Below are 13,929 nucleotides of genomic sequence, written 5' to 3'. Positions count from 1 at the left end.
CATATCAGTGGTCTAGTCATTACTGCACATTAGCTCATATCAGTGGTCTAGTCATTACTGTACATTAGCTCATATCAGTGGTCTAGTCATTACTGTACATTAACTCATATCAATGGAGTAGTCTTTACTGTACATTAGCTCATATCAATGGAGTAGTCTTTACTGTACATTAGCTCATATCAATGGTCTAGTCATTACTGTACATTAGCTCATATCAATGGAGTAGTCTTTACTTTACCTCATATCAGTGGTCTAGTCATTACTGTACATTAGCTCATATCAATGGACTAATCTTTACTTTACAGTAGCTCATATCAATGGTCTAGTCATTACTTTGCAGTAGCTCATATCAATGGACTAGTCTTTACTTTACAGTAGCTCATATCAATGGACTAGTTTTTACTTTACATCAGCTCATATCAGTGATCTAGTCATTACTGTACATTAGCTCATATCAGTGATCTAGTCATTACTGTAAATTAGCTCATATCAATGGAATAGATCATATCAATGGACTAGTCATGATTGTACATTAGCTCATATCAATGGACTAGTCATTACTGTACATTAGCTCATATCAATGGACTAGTCATTACTGTACATTAGCTCATATCAATGGACTAGTCATTACTGTACATTAGCTCATATCAGTGGTCTAGTCATTACTGTACATTAGCTCATATCAATGGTCTAGTCATTACTGCACATTAGCTCATATCAGTGGTCTAGTCATTACTGCACATTAGCTCATTTCAGTGGTCTAGTCATTACTGTACATTAGCTCATATCAATGGTCTAGTCATTACTGCACATTAGCTCATATCAGTGGTCTAGTCATTACTGCACATTAGCTCATATCAGTGGTCTAGTCATTACTGTACATTAGCTCATATCAGTGGTCTAGTCATTACTGTACATTAACTCATATCAATGGAGTAGTCTTTACTGTACATTAGCTCATATCAATGGAGTAGTCTTTACTGTACATTAGCTCATATCAATGGTCTAGTCATTACTGTACATTAGCTCATATCAATGGAGTAGTCTTTACTTTACCTCATATCAATGGACTAGTCATTACTGTACATTAGCTCATATCAATGGTCTAGTCATTACTGTACATTAACTCATATCAATGGTCTAGTCATTACTGTACATTAGCTCTTATCAATGGTCTAGTCATTACTGTACATAAGCTCATATCAATGGACTCGTCATTACTATACATTAGCTCATATCAATGGTCTCGTCATTGCTGTACGTTAGGTCATATCAATGGTCTAGTCATTACTGTACATTAGCTCTTATCAATGGAGTAGTCTTTACTGTACATTAGCTCATATCAATGGTCTAGTCATTACTGTACATTAGCTCATATCAATGGAGTAGTCTTTACTTTACCTCATATCAATGGACTAGTCATTACTGTACATTAGCTCATATCAATGGTCTAGTCATTACTGTACATTAACTCATATCAATGGTCTAGTCATTACTGTACATTAGCTCTTATCAATGGTCTAGTCATTACTGTACATAAGCTCATATCAATGGTCTAGTCATTACGGTACATTAACTCATATCAATGGTCTAGTCATTACTGTACATTAGCTCTTATCAATGGTCTAGTCATTACTGTACATAAGCTCATATCAATGGACTCGTCATTACTATACATTAGCTCATATCAATGGTCTCGTCATTGCTGTACATTAGGTCATATCAATGGTCTAGTCATTAATGTACATTAGCTCTTATCAATGGTCTAGTCATTACTATACATTAGCTCTTATCAATGGTCTAGTCATTACTGTACATTAGCTCATATCAGTGGTTGAGTCATTGCTGTACATTAGCTCTTATCAATGGTCTAGTCATTACTGTACATTAGCTCATATCAGTGGTCTAGTCATTACTGTACATTAGCTCTTATCAATGGTCTAGTCATTACTGTACATTAGCTCATATCAACGGTCTAGTCATTACTGTACATTGGCTCTTATAAGTGGTCTAGTCATTACTGTACATTAGCTCATATTTCGCTGGCTTCCCATCAGTACTCAGAGCCCATCTGATCTCTCCTTTGATGTTTATAGTAGTCCACTACACACATAACCTCCCTCAATATTAGCCCACTACAGTGGTGTAGTGCTGTTGTTTAGTTGTGTGAGTGCAACAATCTGTTAAAAAAGGATGTCGTAACTTCTCAGTCAAAGTTTGTACCAACAGATATAGCCTATTGAATATTATTATAGAATATGCATAAGTTGCCTCTTCCAATTGCAACGTCTGCCCTATGCTCACACATGTTGTCCCAAGACAATTGTCTAGTTTATATGTTTATTTGCCCTATGCTCACACATATTGTCCCAAGACAATTGTTGAGTTTATATGTTTATTTGTCACATGCTTCGCATATACAACAGACGAAGACTAACAGTGAAATGTTTACTTACAGGCCTCCCCAAAAATGCAGAGATATCACCAAGTTAGGCATATGTAATTTCAAAATAGCCCATCATCACTGTCCATCCTAAATGATAATTGTTCACGTTTTACTGGTGAAATGTCCAAACTGCGTCTGCATGCAGATCATTTGATCTCAATCAGTTTCATGGGAATATGCATGTAGAGCTTCTTCAATGACTGTTTTGTGAGAGAATTAGAGCAGATGATTTTAACAAACTATTATCCTTTCTTGTATTTTGTTTCAATCAAAGCATACAGTATAACCTGCCTAGTGGCGGGTAACCATCCTAAAAGGTCATTAGAAATGAGGAGGTGTTTTTGGTGTAACAGTATCGTTATAGGCTTACTATGCCGTTATATTTGTTATTATTATTATTCCTTTCTCTATTGACACTAGAGTATGATGACAGGCTGACTCAGGTTTTAGTGTAGGGCAGTGGATCCAGGGCTGTGTGTATGTGTCTGTCTGTCTGTCTGTCTGTTTGTGTGTGTCTTTGTCTCTTGTATTGGTCATTAAGTGAATCATGGGGGAGGTGGGTAGGGGAGGGTACTGGGAGCGTGCGGGCAGGAGAGGGTTTTCTTCAGCCTTGCAGCGGAGTGTCCCCACCTCTTCCCTTTTTCCTTTGGTCTCAGGCTCTGGGCACAGGTAACACTCCATAAGGATATTATCACAGGTCATGGTGAGAAGTAGAGGCCTCGCCTGCCTCCACATGCCCCTGCTAGTTTGTATGTGTGTGTGTGTGTGTTTGCGTGTGTGAGTGTGTGTGTTTTCCCAGAGGGACTCACCTGCACCTGTCATATGTCCTCCAATCCCGTTGTGTCTTGCTGTTGATGTGTCTGCCTGTTTGCTGCCCTCTGCGACCCCCAGCCAAGCCCCCACGCTGCACGCCTACCCTCCTTTCACTCCCTCAATCCCAGGTGCTTGCTGTCTCTCCAGCCGTTGCCGTGCCAACAGAGCAGCCCATATTCTTTAGCTGGTGATCTGGGAAGGGAAACAGCATGGGTTGGTCCGGGCGCCATCAGCCACCTCTGGCAGCTGCAAGCCACTGCAAACTGACTGACATGACCCTCACCATGCCCATACACAACCATGCCACATGTTAGCATCACGTTAGCCCCACGTTAGCCTCATCAGTTAGCCTTAACAGTAAATATGGAAGAAGAGAGAAGATGACCTTACCTAACTCTATCTAGTTAGAGTGCTTTGTATGGAGTCCCTCTTGTTAGCCTGTTTGGAGTCATTTGTTTTGATGGTAGGAAGTTGATTGAATCAGACTGAGACAGTCATTCCCTGTGGGTGGGACACGAGTCTCTAGACATCGACAGCAGGCTTTGGGTTAGATCCAACCTTTAATGAATCAGCATACAAGGAGATAATAGACTAAGGAAGGAAAGAGAAATGGAGAAGATAGATTAGGACTGAGGGAGTAAAGAGGAAGGACAGCAGGAGATGTTGGATATGAGAAAAATTGGCGTGATTCGGTAAAGATAAGATAAACGGAAGACGAAGCAAGGTGTATCAGTTGTTGAGATGTTTGGCACTTTGACCTCTCCCCATTCCATCATCCTATGTCTCCCCTCATTCAACCCCCTCCTCTGCAGTCTACGGTGTGAATCCTCCTGACAGCTTTCCCCTCCAATCACAGCTATGCCAATCAAGAGACCCCCCTGGAACCAGGCTCATCCACATGACCTGTTTTGCTTACACTTACCTGTCTGTCTGTATGTCTGTCTACATTCATTGTCTTTCTCTGTCTGATGCCGCGCTTCTTACTCTATACGTGCTCCATTATCTGCCTGTGTCCCTGTCTGTGACTCGGTGTCAACCCGTGTCTGTCTTATCTGGATAACTCAGTCTTATCCTCACCAAGTGGATAAACTCTGTTATTTATTTGTTGCTCATTCAACTTCACTGATCACCTACACAGAGGGTGCAGTGATCCATTTGTTTTCTCTATAAGGCACTAAATGGATGTTAGACAGGAAGGGGAATGACTAAAGGAATGGGGGTAAGTGGTGTTAGTGCCTTATTCTATTAGTGCCTTATAGAGAAAACAAATAGATCACTGGACAGACAGACAGACATGATATGGGGCGTAGTCCTCCCTAGGTTCTGAGATGCAGGCAGCAAATACTAGCTGAGAGATTGTTTTGTATGTGCATGTTGTTGCTTGCGCTTTGCTAAACTGTAGTATAATGGCACAGTGAAACTCTGCATGCCTCTGTTGTACTGTATATAAGTGAAATCCAGCCAGCCAGTGTTCATGGAAGGACACAGTGCACAAGAGTTACAGTCTCTCTCTTGTGTTAGGCAGCCCAACCCAACCACAGATACTGGATTTGCATTTGTGGACTGACCCTTCACACAGAGAGAGCCCGACCAGACAGAGACATGTCTGCGGTCCTACAACAGTGACTGACCCTTCACACAGAGAGAGCCCGACCAGACAGAGACATGTCTGCGGTCCTACAACAGTGACTGACCCTTCACACAGAGAGAGCCCGACCAGACAGAGACATGTCTGCGGTCCTACAACAGTGACTGACCCTTCACACAGAGAGAGCCCGACCAGACAGAGACATGTCTGCGGTCCTACAACAGTGACTGACCCTTCACACAGAGAGAGCCCGACCAGACAGAGACATGTCTGCGGTCCTACAACAGTGACTGACCCTTCACACAGAGAGAGCCCGACCAGACAGAGACATGTCTGCGGTCCTACAACAGTGACTGACCCTTCACACAGAGAGAGCCCGACCAGACAGAGACATGTCTGCGGTCCTACAACAGTGACTGACCCTTCACACAGAGAGAGCCCGACCAGACAGAGACATGTCTGCGGTCCTACAACAGTGACTGACCCTTCACACAGAGAGAGCCCGACCAGACAGAGACATGTCTGCGGTCCTACAACAGTGACTGACCCCTCAAACGACCAGGAACACAGACATCTGTAGCCTCAACCACAGAATTACAGATACTTCAGGAACCACAATTACCATCCTCCCTCCTCCTTGATAACCCATATGGCTAACATGCCCACTTGCATCCTCTAACATCCCTCTGGATTGGGATTAACCTCACTCAGCCAAACGATTAGTTCCTTGTATCTATTTGGCGGTTAACATGTTGTGTGTGTTATGTTTATACCCTCCCACATCACATCTTATCCCTCCTTTTCTCTTTTTCTCTCGCTCGCCTACTTCTTTTTCCTGTCAGCCTTTCTGATGTACTGCCTCCAGCCATACCCCTCCCTCTCTGACTCGACCTCTTATTTTGTATGCCCATATCTAGTCCGTTTTTTGTCTCTATTCTTCAGTCCTTATTGTGCTTTCTTACTAAAAGTAAGTCTTTGTTTTTTTCTCCCAGCCTCTTATCCTCTCTTATCTCCTTTATTTCTCTTCCAGCTTCAACTGAACTATGTTGTGGTGTCTGTCTCTGTCTCACGTTCATATGAGTCAGTAACCTCACTTTGTTCATTCTGTTAATCCTCCTAGTCTTAACAAAGACAAATCCCCCCTTTTCTCTGCAGAGATCTTCAAATCTACTTCTTCTTCTGCACTCATCTTTCCCACAGCACCCATTCCTAATCCCACTTCCTATCCCTCTATTTCTACAGTGCACCTGCACTGTTTTTCCTCTCTCTTCCTCTTGTCATTTTCCAGTGTGTAACCTGTAATTAGTGTTGTCTGTCTGTGTCTTGACTTGTGTCACCTGCTATAGCTCAGCATGTCTTCTGCTCACCAGACTGTTACAACATATTGGCTAGGGATACTTTGTCTCCAACACCCAGTCCTCCCCCACCCTGTCCTCTTTCTTTTACTCTTTTGTTCATTCATTGTGTTGATTTTTGTGTCTGTTTTGTAAATATCACACTGTTACATGCTTGTAGTGACTAAGGTTTGGAACTAAGTGTGCATGTATGCGTGTGTGTGTGTGTGTGTGTGTGTGTGTGTGTGTGTGTGTGTGTGTGTGTGTGTGTGTGTGTGTGTGTGTGTGTGTGTGTGTGTGTGTGTGTGTGTGTGTGTGTGTGTGTGAGTGTGTGTGTGTGAGTGTAAGTCACTAAAATTCCCTTGTTACTCCCAAGTCTGGGGACATTATTAGTCACATTCAGATCTGGACTCTGGATAGTCTAGACCTGACACAAGACCTTGCAGCCTCACCTGTGGTGGGAAGCCATCACAGAGCTGAGGCTGGCTCTTTGTCTTCAGAAGCAGGATTCTCCTAGTGCTCCATTATCCTCTCTCTCAGTGTCCGTCCTGACTGTGTCTCTGCCCCCCCAGCAGGAGCCTGGGTAAACCTGGGAGCCAGACCCCAGATGAGGCAGGCCGCCTCGGGAACTCCTCCGTCACAGACCTGGCCAACTCTGTCACCACCAGCGACATTCACATGGTAAGGAAATCCGCTCCCTTCCTGTCTGTCTGTGTTAATGATTGTTCATCTGTACTCCTCTATGCATGTCTGGGTTTGCCCACCGCCACCCACTTGTAGCAGTATTTAGATTTGCAAGATGTCTTCAATGACAAAACGTGCTAATTACATGACATTTCCCAACCCAGCTTGGCTATCACAAAGGAGAAACTCAGTAGAATATGCTTTATTCAGCAAAAGCTGGTAATTACGCTGCGAACACAGTGCTGTGAGTGCTGGGTGGACAGGGCGCGGGTGGGGGATGGGCCTGTGTTATTATGTGGGTTGCACGTCTGCGTTATGGAGGTCCCGATGATGCTTAATGATGATACTTTCACTTTGAGGGGGAGCCAACAGGGCCTGTCAGTTGGATCAGACCTGCAGTTGGCCACGGTCTCTTTCCATCTCTGGTCTCTCACTTCACTATGTGGGTCGAAGACTTTCACTAGGCCTAGTTAATAACTATTAAAAATAAAATAAAATCCCTGAGGCACATTTTTTTTCCCCGGGGGGGTGGGGGGGGTCATTGTGATACTACCTATGCAGGTGTTTAGGAGTTTTATGTGCGTTTACAAAAGTGAGCTAAGTTCATTAATCCTGGTACCCAGAATCAAATCTTGTGTAAACTGGCCAGCCTTGTCAGTCTGTCACAAGAGATTGGTGTGTGTACATATTATGTTAATAATATGATTAATCTAGTGTTCTGACACTCACATGGTCTGGGGGTGGAGAGATGTGTATAGTGTAGGTGGGCTCAGTATATGGCTGTATTTTGTGGAGGTGGAGGTTCTGTATCTATGTGGGTTATGTGGGTTTCAGGCGAAGCGATTGGGCAACAAGTATAAATAAAAATGATGAAAAAACAGATTGACCCTGAAAAATTGTTGACAACTGTAGGTGGGACAGATTTCAGGAGAGAGCGGTCTGAAAGCCGGTGGGTGCATTCATGTGTCCATGTGTGTATGTCTGTGTGTGCATGTGTGTATGTCTGTGTGTGTTTCAAAGACAGACAGACATCAGACACCAAGAGAGTGAAGGAGGAGAGATGATCAGATTTAGAACGGAGAGGTAGAGCAACAGTGAGATGTGTGGGAGAGAATACAGAATGTGAGATTAAATTCCAGGAACTGCACCTTGGGCCAGGCCTCTGGTCCCTCTCTATCAGATAGCAGCCTTTTAACTGGATTTCCTTCCCTCCATCAGGGCCCAGCTCCAGTTAGGCAGGGGGTCTCTCTACTCACAGAATATCTCCTGCCTCTCATCTCCTGATATACCTTCTCCCCCATTGCTCCCTCCCTTATCGCTTAGTAAAGCCCAGACATATGACATAACATTATCTGAAAGTTAGGCTAGCATGATGGTGGCATTGCATGTGAGTTCCAGTGCTGTTTGACTGCCCCCTTGTGGATGAGAAACAAAGCTCCTTGTTCACCTTGGGTGTCCATGTCCCTGAGTGTTTGATCTGTGTGTTCCATGCTGGGAAAGGGTGGGGCTAGTAGGATGAGGGTTGTTGAGTGTACATAGGGAGAATCTCAATTGCGTAGTCCTCGCATCCTCTCTCTTTCTCCTCGCCTCCTTCTCAAAACCCATTGGATGAGAGTGCCAGAGGTCCATTACTCTGACCTTCTCCAATGTGTTTTGAGTAGGAGTCGAGGAGAGAGGACACAAGGAGTATGCAATTGCGATTCTACCATCGTATAGACTGGATAAATATTATAGTGCTCTGCTGCTGTTCTCTCCCAGCTCTCTCCAGGCTCAGAAGAGGACACAGAAGGGCCTGTGGTTGAGAAGCTGGGCCGGATTCAGTTCAGTGTGGGCTACAGCTTCCAGGACTCCACCCTGACCGTGAAGATCCTCACGGGCCAGGAGCTCCCCGCCAAGGACTTCTCTGGCACCTCAGACCCCTTCGTCAAACTCTACCTGCTGCCTGACAAGAAGCACAAGCTGGAGACCAAGGTCAAGAGGAAGAACCTCAACCCTCGCTGGAACGAGACCTTCCTGTTTGAAGGTCAGACTGTGAAATCACCGTGCACACAGAGGTTGCATACCTAATGGCGCCCTATTCCATATATAGTGCACTACTTTTGTCCAAAGCCCTATGGGTCCTGGTCAAAAGTAGTGCACTGCATAGGGAATAGGGTGCCATTTGTGACAAACCTGGTCAAAAGTAGTGCGCTGCATAGGGAATAGGGTGCCATTTGGGACACACGGATACACTCGCGGGGTGGCATGTAGCCTAGTGGTTAGAGTGCTGGGTCACTAACCAAAAGGTTGCTGGATTGAATCCCTGAGCTGACAAGATAAAAACCTGTTGTTCTGCCCCTGAACAAGGCAGTTAACCCACTGTTCCCTGGTAGACCGTCATTGTAAATAAGAATTTGTTCTTAACTGATGTGCCAAGTTAAATAAAGGTTAAATAAACATTTTTTAAAGCTACAGTACAACTACTGCACATGATAAAAAACACATCTATACACATAACCAGACTTTATGGCTATTGGTCATCCTGTATAAAGTCTTAAATCTCTGTCCAGCACATATCAGCCTCTTATCTGTCTGTATATGTATCTGTCTGTTCCCCCCAGGGTTCCCCTATGAGAAGGTGATCCAGAGGACCCTCTATATGCAGGTGCTGGATTACGATCGTTTCAGCAGGAACGACCCCATCGGGGAGGTGTCCATTCCCCTTAACAAGGTGGACCTGGGCAACCAGCAGACCTACTGGAAGGAGCTGAAGCCCTGCAGCGACGGCAGCGTGAGTAAAGTACACACACAGACTAGGACAGTTGCAGAGGGACAGGGGAGGGGTGGAGAGAGGGAACAAGGAAAAGGAGGGATGACTGGGAGAGAGAAGGGGGTAGAGGGGATGGAGGGAGTGAGAGGGTTGGTGAGTGGTGATGTCATTGTGTTTCTCAGGGGAGTCGAGGAGACCTGCTGGTGTCACTGTGCTACAACCCTCAAGCCAACACCATCACTGTGACCATCATCAAAGCCCGCAACCTCAAAGCCATGGACATTGGAGGCACCTCCGGTACAGTACATACAGTACTCTGTCATCACCTGTTTCCTGTGCTGCAGTCTGTCTACCTTAACATGTGTCAATGTGGTTTCAGTATTTCTCCATTCTTGACATCCCAAATGGCACCCTATTCCCTAAATAGTGCACTACTTTCTATGAGCCCTGGTCAAAATAAGTGTACTGCATTGGGATTAGGGTGCCATTTGGGATGTAACCTCTGTGTTTAAGTGATGTAACCTCTGTGTTTAAGTGATGTGTCTCCCCCGTCAGATCCCTATGTGAAGCTGTGGCTGATGCACAAGGACAAGCGTGTGGAGAAGAAGAAGACGGTGACAATGAAGTGCTGTCTGAACCCCGTGTTCAACGAGTCCTTCCCCTTCGACGTCCCCGCCCACGTGCTCCGAGAGACCACCATCATCATCACCGTCATGGACAAGGACAAGCTCAGTCGCAACGACGTCATCGGCAAGGTACCGCCCCCTCGTAACGCCCAGACCACCAGCCACTTACATCACCAATCCACACTGACCCCTGCTGGCACATACTGAGACACACACACACACATGCGCACACATACATACACACACACACACACACACTCACTCACACACAATGATCCTGCTCTCACACACACTAACACAACGACACATTAACAGTCACTGTCTCAAGATTGCTCTTACATACTGACACAGTGAGATTGATATCCATTGATTGTGTGGTTCGTTTGTGGCACGCAGAGGCACTATCCCATTGATTTTCTGACACACTGTAACCCTCATACAGGCTTCCTTACTATGGATCCAGTGTCTGATAGTGACCCTTCAGTAAACCAAACACGCCTCATCACAGGCGCTGGCCCTTTCACCCACAGTCTAATCACCAGCAGTAAAACACAGCTGCGGCTTGCTTGGGAGCCTCCATCTCTCTGTCTAAACATAAGTCTCATTCTCACACAAATCTTTCCCCCTGTTTCCCCTGCTCTGAAAATTGCTGAGAGTAAAACAGCTGTTTCATCTTAATGACTCTCCTCAGCTCCCGATATGAATTAAGTTCAGATTAGGGTGATTGGCAAGCTTTATGGTAACAGCAGGGACACTCCAGACTTCAGAGAGTTTAGTTTACCTCTCTCTGTTTGAGTATGAGTAATATCGATCTCTGTGACGTCAGATATCCTGCTCATCCATCTCACCCCCTCGCTCTCTTTCACTCCATCTCTCTCTCCTCCTCCCTTCATCCCCTTCTCTTCCTCTCTTTCTTCCCACCCTCCCTCTTGCTCTCTCTCTCAGATCTATCTCTCGTGGAAGAGTGGTCCGGCGGAGGTGAAGCACTGGAAGGACATGATGGGTAAACCTCGTAATGCCGTGCAGCAGTGGCATGCCCTCAAGGCCTGATACTGTAGGTCCAGTCACATCCACCCAGACCACCCCAGCCCCCTGCCCTGCCCTCCCACTCTATCGTTATGCACAAGGCTGACTCACTGCAGAACATGGGTACAAATAGCCATCCAACGCATCCACCCTCTCCTCCTGCCTGTCTTCTCTCAGATCCCTAATGAACTTCTCCTTCCTCTACTCCCCTCTGTTAAGCCGGGTCCTTTCTGAGTCTTGTTGCTTTTAAGTTTCCTCTCAACCGTTGTTTTTTCTCCTTGGTCCACCTTTACTCTGTTTTACTCTGGAGCAGCACACTCTGCCAGCCCTAGGGTGAGCCCCAGGAATCCAGTTCCTCCATTCATCCTGTGTCTCTCCATCGTGGCAGTGAGGGGAGGCTTCTTCTCTCCCTAATCACTGCTCTCTCTGTCGTCAGAAGCGATCTGGTTGGATGTTCATTATTGTTTTTTGCTTCCCACATTGACCCTTTGGTCCGCTCTCTTCTGCAAACACACAGAGAATATAACAGGAAGGATCGATAGAGAGAGAGAGGCAAACCAATGGAATAGAAGAGGGATGGACTGTCTGGATGATAATGGAATTAGACGTGACACTGTCACTCCACCCCGTTCATCACCTCTGATCTCTTTCTCTCCCACCACTGTAGTGATTCTTCCATGGCTGGACCCCCTTGTTGTCTGTGCGTGCTGTGGGTGATGTGTTGTAACTCCAAATGAAGTTCTAGATGAAAAAAGGAGAAAATGACTGATCATTTACACTGGTCCATGGGGGAAATGTAAAAAGACGTTCCTATTTTCCAGAGAGAAAAAAAAAGAATAATGACAGAAAAAGAGTAAAGTCATCAATGTTGTGTTTTGTTTTTAAAAAGCCTAAAGAGACCAATCAAAATGTTCTTCCACAGACAGTAAATAGAAGCAAAAAGACAGCTATTATTCTGTCGTATTCTCTCTGTGTGTGTGTGTGTGTGTGTGTGTGTGTGTGTGTGTGTGTGTGTGTGTGTGTGTGTGTGTGTGTGTGTGTGTGTGTGTGTGTGTGTGTGTGTGTGTGTGTGTGTGTGTGTGTGTGTGTGTGTGTGTGTGTGTGTGTGAAAGTAATGGGCTTGCACTGCTATCAAATGAATAACGACAATATTACTGATAATAATGATGACAATAATAATCATCAGTATTCTACTGGATATGTTTGAAGACTTGGAGAGGTCACAGCAGCTGAGCAGTGACAGAGAGAGAGGGGTACAGTCTGTAGGGTAGTGCCTGCTACCTGGTGTGGAACCGTAAGCAGAGGAGGAACTTGACATGAACCACCAGTCTTCATCTGAGGTGCTTTCTCTCAGTTGCATCATCCACTGCAGATAACCATAAATAAATGCCCCTCTCCCAACCAAGTCAGTTTAGTTTATAATGGAGCACTAAGCCAAATGATCTTGTCCCCATCAAGGTTTATAACGTTACCTGTTTGTCTCTGTCAGTAATTTTCTGTAATTCTGCCTGTCTATTGGAATGTGTGTCTGTTACGTCAGTTAGTCTGTTCCATTACTGGCCAGACCCCCTCTGCTCTGTCCTGCTCCTGATGTTAGATAGTTAGGGTGTTAGTATGTCTTCAGGACCACGGCTGTTCCATTACTGGCCAGACCCCCTCTGCTCTGTCCTGCTCCTGATGTTAGATAGTTAGGGTGTTAGTATGTCTTCAGGACCACGGCTGTTCCATTACTGGCCAGACCCCCTCTGCTCTGTCCTGCTCCTGATGTTAGATAGTAAGGGTGTTAGTACGTCTTCAGGACCACGGCTGTTCCATTACTGGCCAGACCCCCTTTGCTCTGTCCTGCTCCTGATGTTAGATAGTAAGGGTGTTAGTATGTCTTCAGGACCACGGCTGTTCCATTACTGGCCAGACCCCTCTGCTCTGTCCTGCTCCTGATGTTAGATAGTTAGGGTGTTAGTATGTCTTCAGGACCACGGCTGTTCCATTACTGGCCAGACCCCTCTGCTCTGTCCTGCTCCTGATGTTAGATAGTAAGGGTGTTAGTATGTCTTCAGGACCACGGCTGTTCCATTACTGGCCAGACCCCCTCTGCTCTGTCCTGCTCCTGATGTTAGATAGTAAGGGTGTTAGTATGTCTTCAGGACCACGGCTGTTCCATTACTGGCCAGACCCCTCTGCTCTGTCCTGCTCCTGATGTTAGATAGTAAGGGTGTTAGTATGTCTTCAGGACCACGGCTGTTCCATTACGGACCAAACCCCCTCTGCTCTGTCCTGCTCCTGATGTTAGATAGTTAGGGTGTTAGTGGGTCTTCAGGACCACGGCTGTTCCATTACTGGCCAGACCCCCTCTGCTCTGTCCTGCTCCTGATGTTAGATAGTTAGGGTGTTAGTATGTCTTCAGGACCACGGCTGTTCCATTACTGGCCAGACCCCCTCTGCTCTGTCCTGCTCCTGATGTTAGATAGTAAGGGTGTTAGTATGTCTTCAGGACCACGGCTGTTCCATTACTGGCCAGACCCCCTCTGCTCTGTCCTGTTCCTGATGTTAGATAGTAAGGGTGTTAGTATGTCTTCAGGACCACGGCTGTTCCATTACTGGCCAGACCCCCTCTGCTCTGTCCTGTTCCTGATGTTAGATAGTTAGGGTGTTAGTATGTCTTC

At 45.6% G+C, this 13,929-nt stretch overlaps 1 protein-coding gene across 1 annotated transcript in view; it reads left to right on the top strand.

Moving 5' to 3' along the window:
• The window catches only part of LOC135557993 (synaptotagmin-7-like), a 139,293-nt gene extending 126,273 nt beyond the window's left edge, over window positions 1-13,020 (top strand). The window contains exons 7-12 of the mRNA XM_064991757.1: window positions 6,754-6,862; window positions 8,624-8,888; window positions 9,466-9,635; window positions 9,797-9,911; window positions 10,170-10,369; window positions 11,186-13,020. Coding sequence (XP_064847829.1) covers window positions 6,754-6,862; window positions 8,624-8,888; window positions 9,466-9,635; window positions 9,797-9,911; window positions 10,170-10,369; window positions 11,186-11,290 — 964 coding nt within the window. The 3' untranslated portion in view covers window positions 11,291-13,020. The remainder of the gene's footprint in view (window positions 1-6,753; window positions 6,863-8,623; window positions 8,889-9,465; window positions 9,636-9,796; window positions 9,912-10,169; window positions 10,370-11,185) is intronic.
• The last annotated feature ends 909 nt before the right edge of the window (window positions 13,021-13,929 follow it).

Source organism: Oncorhynchus masou, chromosome 2 (assembly GCF_036934945.1).
Source record: "Oncorhynchus masou masou isolate Uvic2021 chromosome 2, UVic_Omas_1.1, whole genome shotgun sequence".
NCBI lineage: Eukaryota > Metazoa > Chordata > Actinopteri > Salmoniformes > Salmonidae > Oncorhynchus > Oncorhynchus masou.
The sequence above is the reverse complement of the archived record's forward strand: the minus strand, read 5'-3'. Positions and strand labels throughout refer to the sequence as shown.